Source organism: Cnephaeus nilssonii, assembly GCF_951640355.1.
Source record: "Cnephaeus nilssonii genome assembly, chromosome: 11".
In the NCBI taxonomy this organism is placed as follows: domain Eukaryota; kingdom Metazoa; phylum Chordata; class Mammalia; order Chiroptera; family Vespertilionidae; genus Cnephaeus; species Cnephaeus nilssonii.
Genome location: NC_137082.1, coordinates 10,756,944 through 10,771,285, shown reverse-complemented (window position 1 = coordinate 10,771,285; position 14,342 = coordinate 10,756,944). Strand labels below are relative to the sequence as shown.

The 14,342-nt window shown below is 49.6% G+C and overlaps 1 protein-coding gene across 6 annotated transcripts in view; it reads right to left on the bottom strand.

The window, feature by feature from the left end:
• Window positions 1-8,251: 8,251 nt before the first annotated feature.
• The window catches only part of NFATC2 (nuclear factor of activated T cells 2), a 157,828-nt gene continuing 151,737 nt past the window's right edge, over window positions 8,252-14,342 (bottom strand). For all 6 annotated transcript variants that reach the window (XM_079783354.1, XM_079783353.1, XM_079783355.1 and 3 more), the window contains one exon: window positions 8,252-12,620. Coding sequence is in view for 4 of the 6 variants with exons in the window: in XM_079783353.1 (XP_079639479.1) it covers window positions 12,565-12,620 (56 nt within the window). In the remaining 2 variants the exon portion in view is untranslated. The remainder of the gene's footprint in view (window positions 12,621-14,342) is intronic.

The window sequence follows — 14,342 nt, the reverse complement described above, 5'->3', positions numbered from 1 at the left end:
AGGGGAAACTGGGAAGGGGGGGAGGGGTATGTGGATATGAGACACAGAGGCCAGAGAAGCAGCGTTTGGGGAATTGGGGGCAGAAAGTGGGGCCTGAAGAGCCTCACAGGGTCTGTGAGTGGCAGACGAGTGGGGGGTCCTGAGAGTTTGCTGTGAACAGGGATAAAGGGCAAAAGCGGTCAGCCCTGAGGGCGAGCGGGTGGGAAGGAGTGGAGTCTGGGACCCCCACTGCATGACCCTGAGGGGGGCCTGGACCTATGCCCGGGCTGTGCTGGTCTCTGAGGAGGACACCCTGGGGAGGTGTCCACGGTGTCGAATTCAGAATGCCTTCTGCAAGGTCCGTGTGGGAGACAGCAGCCGTGCCAGAGGGTGCGGGGCCCGGAGGGTGCGGGGCCCCTGGAGAACACGCACCTGCAGGATAAATGAGGGTTTGGGTTCGGGAGCCACGGCTGCAGGTGTGCCTGGGAGGATGGGTGGAGAGGACAGGTGGAGAGGACCGAGTCGGGCGTTAACACAATGTAACGTGGCTGCAGAGGCTCACAGTCCTGTCACTCACCTTGTCAAACAGACTCCCCCAAGTCTCAGTTGCTTCACATTTGGCTGGTAAATGGCAGCTGGCCGGCTGCCCTCTCTCACCTACCCCCAGGGGCTGCTGAGCCACAGCAGCGAGAGTTTACAGGCAGGGGGGCCGCGGTGACTGCAGGACGCCAGGGAGCAGCCAGCTGGCAGGCTCGGGTTCCAGGGCGTTCTGCCTTCATCCTACCTGTGACAAGGCAGCTGGCTGCTTCCAGAGCCGGGCCGGGGTGCACCGGCGTGCCGTTAGAACTGGATAAACGGAGCCAGATGGGACAGAAGAAAGGACTCTCAAGGCAGGTGTTTGCCTTCAAAAATGTGTTAAATATAAGGAAACGATTCATTTTCCATGCATTCCAGACAAACCCACTGTTCTCAGTGTCACTTGTGCACATGAAACTTAGACACCTTTGTGCCTTAGACACACAGTTCCTGAGGGCCTACTGTGTGTGCAGGGCCTGGGCATGTGGCCCTGAGCAAAGGCAAGCACTGTCTGCCCCCATGGCATTTACAGGGTGGGAGACAGACCACAGGCGAGCAGTTGGCATCCCAACAGGAGGAGGCTGTGTGTTGGGGAGTGTGCGGAGCAGGGTAGGTCCCACTGGAGACCCAAAGAATGAGGGAGCCAGGTCGGTGAAGCCCTGGGGTCAGAGCATGTCAGAGATGGGTGGGAAAGGGTCTGGTCTGGGCAAGGAACAGAAGAGAGGCCCAGTGTGGCCAGAGGTGGGTTTGGAGAGTAGTAGGCAGGGAAGATGGCCGCAAGTCTTGCCTGAAATCTGAATCGTTCTAAATGCACAGGGAAGGCCTGTGACCAGCAGACACTGGGGCTCTTGCACTGTCTCAGACCCGAGAGGCTGAGCTGCCTGCTCCAGGTTTGGGGGGAAAAAAAAGTAATGTTTGCAAGATGGCAAAACAGTTTTCTACTGTCCTTCTCTCACAGAGTACCGATTTCTTTCAGCTTTCATAAGGTATAATTGACCAAAAAATGTAAGCTATTTAAATTGTACATTGTGATAAGCTGGTATAGATATAAGTTGTGAAATGATTTCCCCAGCTACATAATTAACACATCCATTTCTTCACATATTGATGTTTTCTTGTGTGTGGGAACATTTAGGTTGTACTCTCAGCAAATTTCACTTACAATTGACCCTTGAACAACAAGGGTTTGAGCTTATATGTAGATTTTTTTTTCAATAAATGCTATAAATATATTTTCTCATCCTTATGATTTTCTTAATAACACTTTCTTTTCTCTAGCTTACTTTATTGTAAAAATATGGTATGTAATATATATAACATGCAAAATATATATTCATCGACTGTATGTTATCAGTAAGGCTTCTAGTCAACAGAAAGCTATACATAAAATTTTGGAGTCAGAAGTTAATGCACAGATTTTGGTCAGTGCATCTCACCCCCTCATTGTTCAAGGGTCAAATGTATACAATAGTGTTGTCAACAGTGGCCACCATGTTATACATTAGATTCTCAGAACTTATTCATCTTATAGCTAAACGTGTGTGCCCTTTTACAAACCTCTCTCAACCCCCAGGAACCACTTTTCTACCGATCCTATGAGTTTGACTCTCCCCCCTTAGATTCCACATATAAATGATTCCCTGCAGCATTTGTCTTTCTCCGTCTGGCTTATTTCACTTAGCACAATGCCCTCAAAGTCCATCTGTCACAAATGCTGTTTCTCGTGGCTGAATACCTTTGTGTATGTGTATCTATCTATATAAAGAGGCAATATGCAAATTAACTAGGACGCCGTAACAGTCATGACCGGCTCAGTAGGAGGCTGCACACACAGATGGGCGGGAGGGTACTGCATGCCACCCCTGGGCCACTGGGGCCGGGGCTGGGCCCAAAGCAGAGATACAACACACAGGGGGGTGGACCCAGAGCAAAGACACAACACACTGGGGGGCCCGCCCCTGCTGGGAGACAGCGGGCCAGCAGTCCCGCCTCTGCGCGTGAGCTGCAGAGGAAACACCTTTTCTGACCGCTCATTGGCTAAGCTCCCTGTATGCCACTTGCAGTGTTCTTGGTAACTTGGGTAATAAGAATCTAAGAAGGTGATCTAGGGTTTTTCCACCTCACTCCTGGAGGAAAATATGAAGGTCCGCTGCTGGAGGGGCTAAGAAATGTCATATCCTGCCCTAGCCGGTTTGGCTCAGTGGATAGAGCCTTGGCCTGCAGACCACAGGGTCCGGGTTCGATTCTGATCAAGGCATGTACCTATGTTGCAGTCTCCTCCCTGGCCAGGGCCCAGGTCAGGGCTCATGCAGGAGGCAACCAATCGAAGTGTCCCTTTCACATTGATGTTTCTCTCTGTCTTTCCCTCTCTCTTCCACGCGCTCTCTAAAAATCAATGGAAACATATCCTCAGGTGAGGATTAAAAAAAAGAAGAAGAAATGAGAAATGTCATATCCTATGAAAGTGACGTCTTGAAAATGCCTAAAGAGAGTTGTCATTTTTTTGTGGTGAAGGGACTGGAGTCCGTGTTGATTAAAGCACCTTGGTGGCTGTGGCAGCCATCAGTGGCAGCAGCAGCAGGGTGATGAGGGTGGCACCTTCCCCTGATCAGTCGGTTGCCTCCTGTAGAGGGAGGCCAGACTGCAGCTGTCAGTAGGATATCCCCTGAGGGCTCCTGGACTGTGAGAGGGGGCAGGCTGGGCTGAGGGACCCCCCCCCCCACCCCAGTGCATGAATTTCATGCACCGGGCCTCTAATATATATATGGTATTTATAGGGTGTCCCCCAAAAATGTATACACACACTTTGAATAATTATAAAGGCAGTGTTTATTAAAATACATCCCATTTAAAAATTGAGCTTTCAGATGTTAGAGTGTGTATGCTTTTTGGGGACACCCTATAAATATCATATCTTCTTCACTCAGTCGTCCACTGACAGATACTTCCTTTGTGTCCATGTCTTGGCTACTGTGAATAATGCTGCCATGAACATGGGAGTCCACACATTTTCTCCAAGTTCCTGTTTTCATTATCTTGGGATGTTGACACAGAAATGGGATTGTGGGTCATATGGTATTTCTATTTTTAATTTTTTGAGGAACCTCCATATTGTTTTCCATATTGGCTGCACCCATTTACATTCCCACCTCTTCACCAACACTTAGCTCTTGTCTTTTTGATAACAGGCACCCTATCAGATAGGAGGTGATATCTCATTGTGGTTTTGATTTGCATTTCCCTGATGATGAGTGAAGTTGAGCACGTTTTTATATACCCGTTGACCATTTGTATGTCTTCTTTGGGAAAATGACTACTAAGTTCTTCTGCCCATTTTTTATAAAAATCAAATTGTTTGTTGTTTTTTTTTGTTTGTTTTGCTATTGAGTTATATGTTCTTTATATATTTTGGATAGTAACCCTTTGTCAGATTTGCAAATATTTTCTCCTGTTTTAAAGGTTGCCTTTTCACTTTCTTGATGGTTTCCTTTGCTGTGCAGAAGCTTTTTTAGTTTGATGTGGTCCCACTTGTTGACTTTTGTTGACTTTTTTTTTTTTTTTTTGCTTTTGTGGCCTGTGCTTTTGGTGTCAATTTTTTAAAAAAATCATTGCCAAGACTGATGTCCAGAAGCTTACCTATGTTTTGTTCTAGGATGTTCATGGTTTCAGGTCTTATGTTTAAGTCTTCAATCCATTTTGAACTGAGTTTTGTGAATGGTGTAGGATAGGGGTCCAGTTTCCCCACGACCATTTTGTGAAAAGATTATTCTTCCCTCATCGTATAACCTTGCTCTTTTGTCATAAATTAACTGACCATATATGCATGAGTTTATTTCTGAGCTCTCTATTCTTTTCCACTGGTCGTGTCTTTTTTTAAAAAAGTATTTTATTTTATTACTTTTAATACATACTTTTTATTGATTTCAGAGAGGAAGGAAGAGGGAGAGAGAGATAGAAACATCCAAGATGAGAGAGAATCATTGATTAGCTGCCTTCTGCAAGTCCCACACTGGGAACCGAGCCCGCAACCTGGGCATGTGCCCTGACCGGGAATCAAACTGTGGTCTTCTGGTTCATAGGTTGATGGTCAACCACTGAGCCACCCTGGCTGGGCTGATCATGTCTATTTTTATGGCAGTACAATACTGCTTTGATTGCTATTGCTTTTGTAATGCAATCTGAAACCAAGAAGTGTGATGCCCCCACCTTCGTTCTTCTTGCTTAAGATTGCTTTGGCTATCTGGGGTCGGTTGGGGTTGCATACCAATTTTAGGATTGTTTTCCCTATTTCTGAAAAATGCCATTGAAATTTTAATAGGGATTACACTAAATCTGTAGACCGCTTGATGACATTGCTTTTTACAATGTGGACGAACCTGAAGGGCATTGTGCTAAGTGAAATAAGCCAGAAGGAGAAAGACAGATGCTGTGAGATATCACTTATATGAAGAATCTAAAAAGGCCGAACTTGTAGTAACAGAGTAGAACAGTGGTTACTGGGGACGAGCTGGGGGAAATAGGGAGATTTTGGTCAAAAGGTACAAACTTTCAGCTATGAGAACAATGAGCTCTGGAAACCTAATACATGTTTGAAAGTTGCTAAGAGAGTAGATCTCAAATGCCTCACCACACACACACACATACACATACACACACACACACACACACACACACACACACAAAGGTAACTGTGTGAGCTGATATGTGTTAAATGGCTTGATTTTGGTAATTATTCTACAATTTTTACATGTTGTATACCTTAAATACATACACTTTTTATTTGTCCATTATACCTAAGTAAATCTGGGGGGAAGGAGATGAGTGCAAAGGGAAGCTATTGGAAGTCGTTAAGCATAGGTGTGATGTGAGTTTTCTTTAGGCTCAATCTGGTGGCTGTGAGAACAGGAGGGAACCCGGACAGCAAAAGGCCACTCCGTCGTCCAGGCAGGAGATAAAGGTGGTCCAGTGAGCCTGAGGCAAGGAGGTGTGATTTCAGAGGTGGACCCACCAAGACGTGCTGATGTGCGGGGCCTGGAGACAGCAAGCGATCCAGGGTCACACCCAGGTTATTGACTAAGCAACTGCTCAGATGGTGTTGCCATAAAAAGGCTGTGCTTGGAGGGGCGCTGGAGGGGTGAGGTGAGGAGACTGGGAATTAGGAAGATTGGGGTCCCCTTGAGCTAGAAATGGCTTATGGCCACCAAGAAGTCACCCAGGAGGCGCCTGAGTCTGCAGAGGGTACATGTGGAGTGCAGGTAAGACCGTCTGTGGATGCTTTTACTGAAGGCTGCCCTGATGGCGTAAGGGGCAGAGGGCCAGCAGCAGTGTGTTCTAGGGGCACTCTGGGGCAAGTTTCATCGGTTTCTCACAGAAGGCTGTGATCACCTCCCTCTCTGCTGACAATAATTTTTAAAAGGCTAAGATCAGATTGTCACTGTACTTTGTGCCTGAAGTTCTGTGCCGAGTCTCAGTTTGAAATTTCTAGGAAAGCAAGAATTCCTGGAAGTCCTGGCACAGGGCAGGGGTTTTCATCTCGTGGGGTCAGTTTCCCCACAACCCTTTAGTGAAAAGATCATCCTTCCCTCATTGTATAACCTTGCTCCTTTGTCATAAATTAACTGACCACCTATGCACGAGTTTATTTCCCATGGAGGGCGAAGGGGAGACAGTTTAGAGTGGGAAGCCCTTTCTGCAGACGGTTTGGTCCAATCCCATTCACCTTTATCCCATGAAATGGCATAACGTTGACAGCAAACTTGTCTCAGGTAGCTCCTCACAGCTACCAAGGTTCCTCAAGCCAAAGAAACAACTTCACTTCCATTTCATTTGGCCCCTGTGGTCTGTGCCTTCGTCTCCCCGTTATTTTACATTCAACCAGCTCCTGCCAAAACCCCGTTTCTTTCCAGTCGATGAACCTGAAAAGGATGTGTAGGAGTCAGCGTTTTGTTTTCTACCCTAGATCTTATGACTTCTGAGCCCCCCCTTGCTGCTAACCCAGTGTCTGTCTCGGCTAGGACAACACTCCACGGCGCTGAGCGAGGCGGGACAGTCACAGGTTTGCAAAGTCACCCAGGGCCGAGAGGTTTCCCTTTCCAACCAGGATTTGAAAAATGGATTAAGCTCACGTTTTCGTCTTGGACGATCTGGTTAGAAAGATTCAGTACCTATTGTCAGAGCTCTGAATCTTTCCTTCAGCTGTTGGGACAAGGAGGTACAGCTTTGGGTGAGTCTTCAATCTGTTTGCTAAACAATGGCGATTGTATCAATGGTTAATGTTTGTTACTAAGCATCCCATGCCTGGGAGGGGGGACTATTCTTACCCTCGTTTTATATCTGGGGAAACTAAGGCACGGGCTGAATTTCATTGTGCTTACCCCGCGTGGCTCTCATATAAATGGTGAACAGAGGCTTACTTTTAAATGGCTGTTTCATCCTTCATTTCTATTTAAGATGGTTCTGGGTTTCTATTCAGGAAAAGTGGTATAAAGTTTTCAGAAAGCGAGTTAACTTCAAGAAAGTAAGTTGCGCGCAGCCATAGCAAACACCGTAAGGGGCCTGGTGGCCTGTAGGTAACTATTTTTTGTGGGGCTCCTGTCTACATAAGCAATTTGAGGCACCCTCAGATTGGTGTCTCAGCACCATTCTGGTGGGCCAATCTCCCATGATCCCAAGGGGAAAAAATGGAAAAGACTTATGGGCTGGCCATCAGGGGCAGTTTGCTCACCAGGAACCTCTTCTGGAAACCGGTCTGGACCCTTTAGGTGTAGGTTCTGGAGCGCTTTGGGGCAGCTGGTTGACCTGGCGCCCTGAAGGGCAGAAGTGGCAGCCAGCTGGTCCCAGTCACCAGAGGGCATTTCAAGGTCGGTGCTTCCAGCAGCAGCACCTAGGCATGGCTCTGTATGTGCGTGCCCCGCCCCCCCGCCCCCGCCATATGGTAATGCTGGCTGCAGACACAGGGAGGCTTGGAAAATCCCCAAGGAGGCATTCCAAGAGCAGGGTGAGTGGTCCCTGAGGCAGGGGGCCTGGGGCAGGCACCTGCTTGCCTGGGGTTTAAGGGTGGCACTGAAGAGTGGCATGAAGGTTGAACAATATTGCTAAGAATTAAATAGCAACACCTTCCAAACCTCTTAGGTGCTGTCACTATAAGGTGAGGGGGCAGGGCGTAGTTGTTGTAAGCCAGCTGGAAAGTTCTAGTATTTGTAATATCTAATTCTGTTTGTGGGTTGATGATAAAGGGTAACCTTTTTTTTTTTTTTAAACTTTGGAATTTTGTAAGATGTTTAAGCAGAGGTCTGCTTTTGCGTTCTGAGTGGCCAGCTCAGCCCCGTTGGCTGTAAATGCTCTGGGCCCCCCTATGAGGTATGAAGTGAATGGTTAGACGTTAAATCTAACTTACCTGGGTGCTCCTTCTAGAGGCCTAGAGACGCTGGCGAGGGCAGGGCTGCGAGGGACAGGGGAATCTGACAAGTGCAGGTGACCGCACGGCTCCGCGGCGTCGGGCCGGTGGCTTCTGCGCCCCAGTGTGAGGTGTGAAGTGAATGGTTCCCCCTCCGAGGGCTGAGATGAGGAGTAAACATACACACGGGTGTGTACCCCAAGGCTCCTTGCTGTATGAACTCAGCACAGAAAGGGGATTCTTGAGCAGCCTGTATCTCCAGAGAAATGAGACACCAAAGCAGGCTGTGCTTTCAACGGTTTTATTGCTAAACTATCATGATACAAGCCGTATAAAAATACTTTACAGATAGCAAAAATAAACTACATTACACTGGAGATTAAAAACGTCTTGCATAGGAATGTGATGTATTCAAACTCCTTTAACAGTCGATTTTCAGAACCTACGCCTCCCAGCAGCACCGGTTGGAGAGACTGGGATTGCGAGGAACGCACGCGGACCTTCTCAGCACTCTCTCCCCTCCGAGGGCAGCGGAGGCGACGGGGCTAAGTGAGGGCCTGGCGACGTGTTCAGGATGCTAAGCTCGTCCCAGCCACAGCCAATCAGAATGCTGGAAGCACCTCCTCTCTGGAAGCAGCGTCATTTGCATCCAGTTCATGCAAACCCTGACCCTGACCGAGGCCGTGTTCGACCTTTCTCCCGGCACCCGACACCCCGTCTCCGCTTTGGAGGGGCTTGCTCAGAGAGCACCTCTAGCTCGCCAGCACCACAGAAGTTTGTTCTTGAACAAACTGAGTTAAGACAGTGATGTTGGCTATAGCTTGGGGCACTCGGGAAAGTGGGGGGGATGGGTGCTTGCCATCCCAGCTTCCTTTTTGCTTTCGTATTTAGCTGGGATGCAGGAAAACACGCGCATCGGCCGGTGGGGCTCCGTGAGCCTGGATGCCCAAGTCTCAAGCTCGGAAGACACCAGGTTAAGGTGTGTTGGGTACCTGCTAGAGTGCTGTCCTTCCAAGAATGTAAGTTCAGGAAAGTTGATCCCCCTGCTTGCCAAGAATGTCACTATCCCATGCTTATTGTAAACACGAAGCGAGCAGTTGTTAACTGGACCCCGGACATTCTTTCCACGTTGAACAATAGAAAGCACTTGGGAAGTGTCTTTTGACATGAAAATAAACAAATCCCGCCTCGCTTTCGTCCAGAGTGACAATCGGAACTCCCGATCTGTCCACGGGACAGCCGCCACCTCGGCCGAGGCTGCTTCCCGGAAGGATGGGAGCAGGAAAAGCACTCCAGGGCTTCCCAGCTCTCAGGAGGAACCAAGGCATTGCATCAGAGGCCGTGTCTGCGCGGGGAAGCTCTGGGCGCCCTCTGCATGAGGTGTGGGGGGTTATCTACCAGGATTCAGTCCGCTCTGTAAACATTAGCCTGCGCTGGCGTTTCTGTGAACACGGATGCCTCTGGAATCCCATTACAACGCAGGCAGGTGGTTTAGACCATCTACCTATTGGGGGATCGGAACACTCGACAGGACAGTTCTCCTCGGTGACAAGATCGAGGCTCAGAGCTGGAGTCGGGCAGCGTCGGTCTCAAGCAAGATCCGTGGTTCCTTCTGCCAAAAAGCCACTCCCCCTTTCTCCGGGGATGCTTCTGTCTGGGAGACAGATGACTGACAGGCTCTGAGGTGGGGTTTTGCCTTGTTTCCTGGAATGATTAACACCTTTTCAAGAATACATCATTTCTCTTGGGGGGGAGGGGGGAGGAGGGCAGAAATCAACATAGATGTTAAAAGATACACTGGAAAAAGACTTCTGACCATTTATAAATATTCTTCTAATTCCAACCGGGGTGCACTATGTTGAGGACAGATAAAAAGCATAAAAATACAGATAAGAAAATAAAATTTAATAACATACGAATTAATTTGGATCGCTATTATATATTATCAAGCAGCAGTATTTTTGTACAACGCGGGAAGACTGGCAAACGTCGGAGACAGACTACATTCAGCAACACGGTAGGTTTCCGCTGGAAGTGCCACCTGTCCCACCGACCTTGAAAGAGGCAAGTGCACACCTCCACCTAACCGAGGTCCTTCCAGCACACGTGCAACACACACACCTTCACCACTTAGACGTCTCTGCCTTCTCCTTCTCCTAGAGGACTTGATGGCCTCTCCCCATCCTGAAGATAGTTCGTGAACAATTACTCTTGGCAAAATTTCCTCCGGCATCTGTAACTGACAGAACTTTCTCCACAGCTGTCGGTTCCTAATAGCATGATTGCTTGCCTATTTATGTCTCAAAACGAACGCCCTTGCTTCTCTCTCCTTTGCTGTTTGGGATCGTTGTTTTATGGAAATGCTTCCTATAATATCCAGCTAAGATGTCTTAGAAAAAGAGTTTGTGTGTGTATCTCACACACACACACACACACACACACACACACACACACACGTGTACATACAGGGGTCTGAACTCACAGGAGGCCCTTGTCACTAACACGGTTAGAAGATGGATGGAAAATGCATTAGTCCTTTTGCACCCCATGCTCAGGGAAGCTGAGCGAGCGGCTTTGCTACAATGGCAGGAAGGCACTTGGGTGAAACATTCAGATAACTGAGGAAAGGCCAAATTTCCTCATGTGCAAAAGAAGTGGCTCCTGGCCAGGTCAGCGGGAACACGTCACTCGCTGCACACGTGAACTCTTCCCCGGGGAAGTCATGTTGCTGGAGAGAAAGGTCTTTGGGGAGAGCTGCTTGTGGAAGAATCTGTCTATGGGGAAGAATTCTGCATCCCCGAAGCTTTGCGGCAGCAGTTGCCTTCTTATGGGCATTCTGTCTGTTTAAAAGGATTTCTGCTAAACTTTGTGCTTGGGTGGGTGGAGGCATGGGCCTCTGTCGTTGGGGTAAAAGGTCATCTGAGCAAAAGGTTATAGACAGGAGGGTGCAAAGGCCCACCCTGGGCATTCTGTCCTCTCTCTGGGGCACCGAACACACCAGGCCGTGGTCACCAAGTCCTGCACTCCTGGCCCGGCTCTCAGGAAGGCTTGACCTCTGGGCAACCTTGATGAAAAAGCCAGCACTTAGAAAACCCACAGGGGACCCTCCACTGCAGTGATTTCCTCTACCTAGCAGACTTGATCAGAAACCTCTGGAGGCACGGCCTCTCACAGAGCGCCAGGCATACACTCGCTGTCGGTTACTAGGGAAGCCACTGAATGGCTGAGAACGAATGCCCGGTTCGTCCTGGGGTGTCTGCAGTAAATGCAAACAAAACGCATCTTTGTGACAAAAACTCACCTGCTAAGAACTTTGAGAGTTTTGTTGGCAAAATTGCACCAAAGGAGGAAGGTTCTGGGGGACCCTGGATGTGCTCAGTGGAGAGAAACGAGGGGGCGGGGCCACACATACCTAGGGGTGCACCGTGGGTGGGTGGGCCTGCCCCATTCTGATGAGCCCTGTGCTGGAGGAGGCAGCTGTGCAGAAAGGTCTTTGGGGCCGAGCGGGGCTTTCAATAGGTTCCAGTCAAAATAACCAATGACCTTTAGGGCCAGATCCTGAGCTTTAGAGTCCAGGCCAGAAAGAGGGAATTCAGCCCTTTTTCCCTGCTGGGGGAGCCCACTCAGGGGAACACTCAGGCCTGCCAATTGCCTCTTTTCACAACCACTTCACAAAAATACCTGTGCTTTTTTTTGGGGGGAAGGGGGATTGCTTTAGCCCTGTGCCATTCCTTCTGAAAATGCAATGCACATGCGTGGGATTCTCTGGACGCCTTGATGGGAAAGCACTCTGGCTGTTAGGAAGAAAGCAAGCGGGGACGTCGCAGAGCCGTTAGGTTGTGGCTGCAGCCAGGGCGCTCACTGTGCAGCCGGGGTCACCTTCCCAGTCCTAGGCCGCGCTGCGGGGTGGGGGCTGCTGGCCAGGGCGGCTCCACCTCCAGCCACCTTGGCCGGCCTTAGGAAGCAGGGAAAAAGCATACATGTCATAACTTAACTCCAAGAAGTTCCAACAGGGGATCTTGTAGGGGCCAGTTTTGCTTCCGGATGGGAATTTAAGAGTGAGTGTTAGCCGTGGCCCCGCTGTGGCACACCCAGGTGACCCGAAGGACGCCGGGCTGGCTTCTCCGTTTCTTCAGCCTGGGAGCTGGACTCTGGGCCACGCTCCTTGGCCTGCTGTTTGGGAACTCCTGTCCTCCGGGAGGTGCGGAGCTGGGGAAACGAGCCGAGGACGGGGTTTAACCACAGGGCTGCGTCCTCCATCCCCCACCGGCCGTGCCGGGAGCTCGTCACCCGCTCTCAGGTGCGGCCCAGCGTGCTGTCTTGATCAGAATTTGGTTCGGGTCAGCAGGCACTTAAGGTTTGGACGGGACACCATTAAAGTCCACCGAGATGCTCTTTGGGATTTAAGACAAAAAGAATCAAAAGGCAGAGGGTCCCCGCTGTGTTTGCAGAGAGAGGTGGCGAGCTCCTGACCGAGTCGGCTGTCTGCCAGAAAGAGCGCTGCCCATTGGGACTCCGGGCGGGCAGGGCAGGGCAGGGCCAGCCAGGAAGACGGGAGGGGCGTGGAGGGCTCCGAGGGGACAGGTACGAAGGTGTCTTGCTAACGGCGTCTTCTACGTCTGATTTCTGGTGGGAGGTCCTGAAAACTCCTTCCTGATGATTTCGTTAACTACGAAAGAAGAGAGAGAGTAGGGGTGAGTGAGAGGCACCAAAAACACAGATCACAGTCACTTTCTAGAGCCAAAAACAATCGGCTTTCCCCCCCCCCCCCCAAAACTCATTTTTGTTCTCTGCAGTAATATGTTTGACAGTTTTTAACATAAGAAATGCCTTCCTATAAATTTGTTGGGGAAAGTTGTCTAAATGGTAACTTTAAAAAAATCATGGCAGAAATGGAGCTGGTCCTTGTGGCAGGTTTTCAGTAAGTTTCTCTCCTTCTGCCTTTTTTATCTTTTAAAAATATTTTTATTGATTTCAGAGAGGAAGGGAGAGGGAGAGAGCGAAAGAAACATTAATAATGAGAGAAAATCATTGATCGGCTGCCTCCTGCATGCCTCACACTTGGGATCAAGCCTGCAACCTGGGCATGTGCCCTGACTGGGAATCGAACCGTGATCTCCTGGTTCAGAGGTTGATGCTCAAGCACTGAGCCTTGTCCATATTTTTATTTAATGCACTGTAGGCTCTCTATCGTATACCAAACTCCTTCCATTATTACGACATCCAGAAAATACCTTTTACATGACTGAAACACAGTTCCTTGACCCACAACATGTACAGCTCCCAGAAGAGGCCTTTAAAAGGACGGTGGGGGGAACACCACAAAGACTGGCCACCAAGGTAAACATAATCTCTGTTTCAGCACAACCAGGAACCCGCCCCACATGCCGAGTCTTCTCAAGCAGAAGGTGGCCTCTCTCTCCAGGACAGCAGGCACCAGCTCTCCTCTCCCGTTTGGGCCACTTATCGAGGACGCTCGATCCGGGAATCCAGGTAAGGAGGTCTTAGAATAGTGGCCCTTGTGCAAAGCTCCCTTTTACATTCTTGGAAAGAAGACCCTGCCATCAACGCGGCCGACCCAGGGTGTGCGCCTGCCCTAAGGGGTGTGCACACCTTCAGGTTGGCAGTTGAGCCATCAAAGGTACATGAACCTGCCTCTCCTCTTTCTGACACTGAATCCTTCCCACAGCCGCCTCCTATTTCCTCTTCTCATCTTAGCCTTACCTACAGTTAGAGACGGAAAGTTCGAAGTAAGGGTTCACTGTGGAGATTTGCTCAAAGTCTCTCCCTGTTCAAGTTGGGTCCGCCTAGGTCCAGGGTGCTTTTCCCAGGAAGACCCCTGCCTGGATGAGTCTGCAACACCCGAAATAAGAGGAGAGCGAGTGGAAACTGCTTTAGAGCTGGACAGGTCAGGCGTGACTCGGCTCCCTCACAAAACTGGCTGCCGTGCGACTTTACCTCCCTGTGCCTCGGTTTTCTCATCTGCAAAGTGGGGATCATAACAGTGAGTGCCCTTTGGGGTGGATGTGAGGCGCGATGGACATACAAACGCCTTGCACCTGCCTGGGGAAGGGGGTTCTGTCGCCGGTGGCTGCGATGGTTAGCGATACCCCCGCACTTTGTGGTGCACGCTGGGCTCAATGCTTTCTTTTGCAGCAGCAACCAGTCCGGCACAGCTCGCTGTTCTTCAGAGGGATGCCGAGAGCACGTGCGAGGCGAGAGTCCAGGCTCCAGAGCCTGACGGCCAGGGTTACAGTCTTGCCTCTGCCGCTCCCTGTTTGCTGAACCCTGCCCGAGTGATGGAAGTACTTTGTGCCTCCGTTTCCCCATCTGTAAACTTCATATAAAAATGTTACCTTCCTTCTAGTGTTGTTGAGGAGCTTGGATGAGA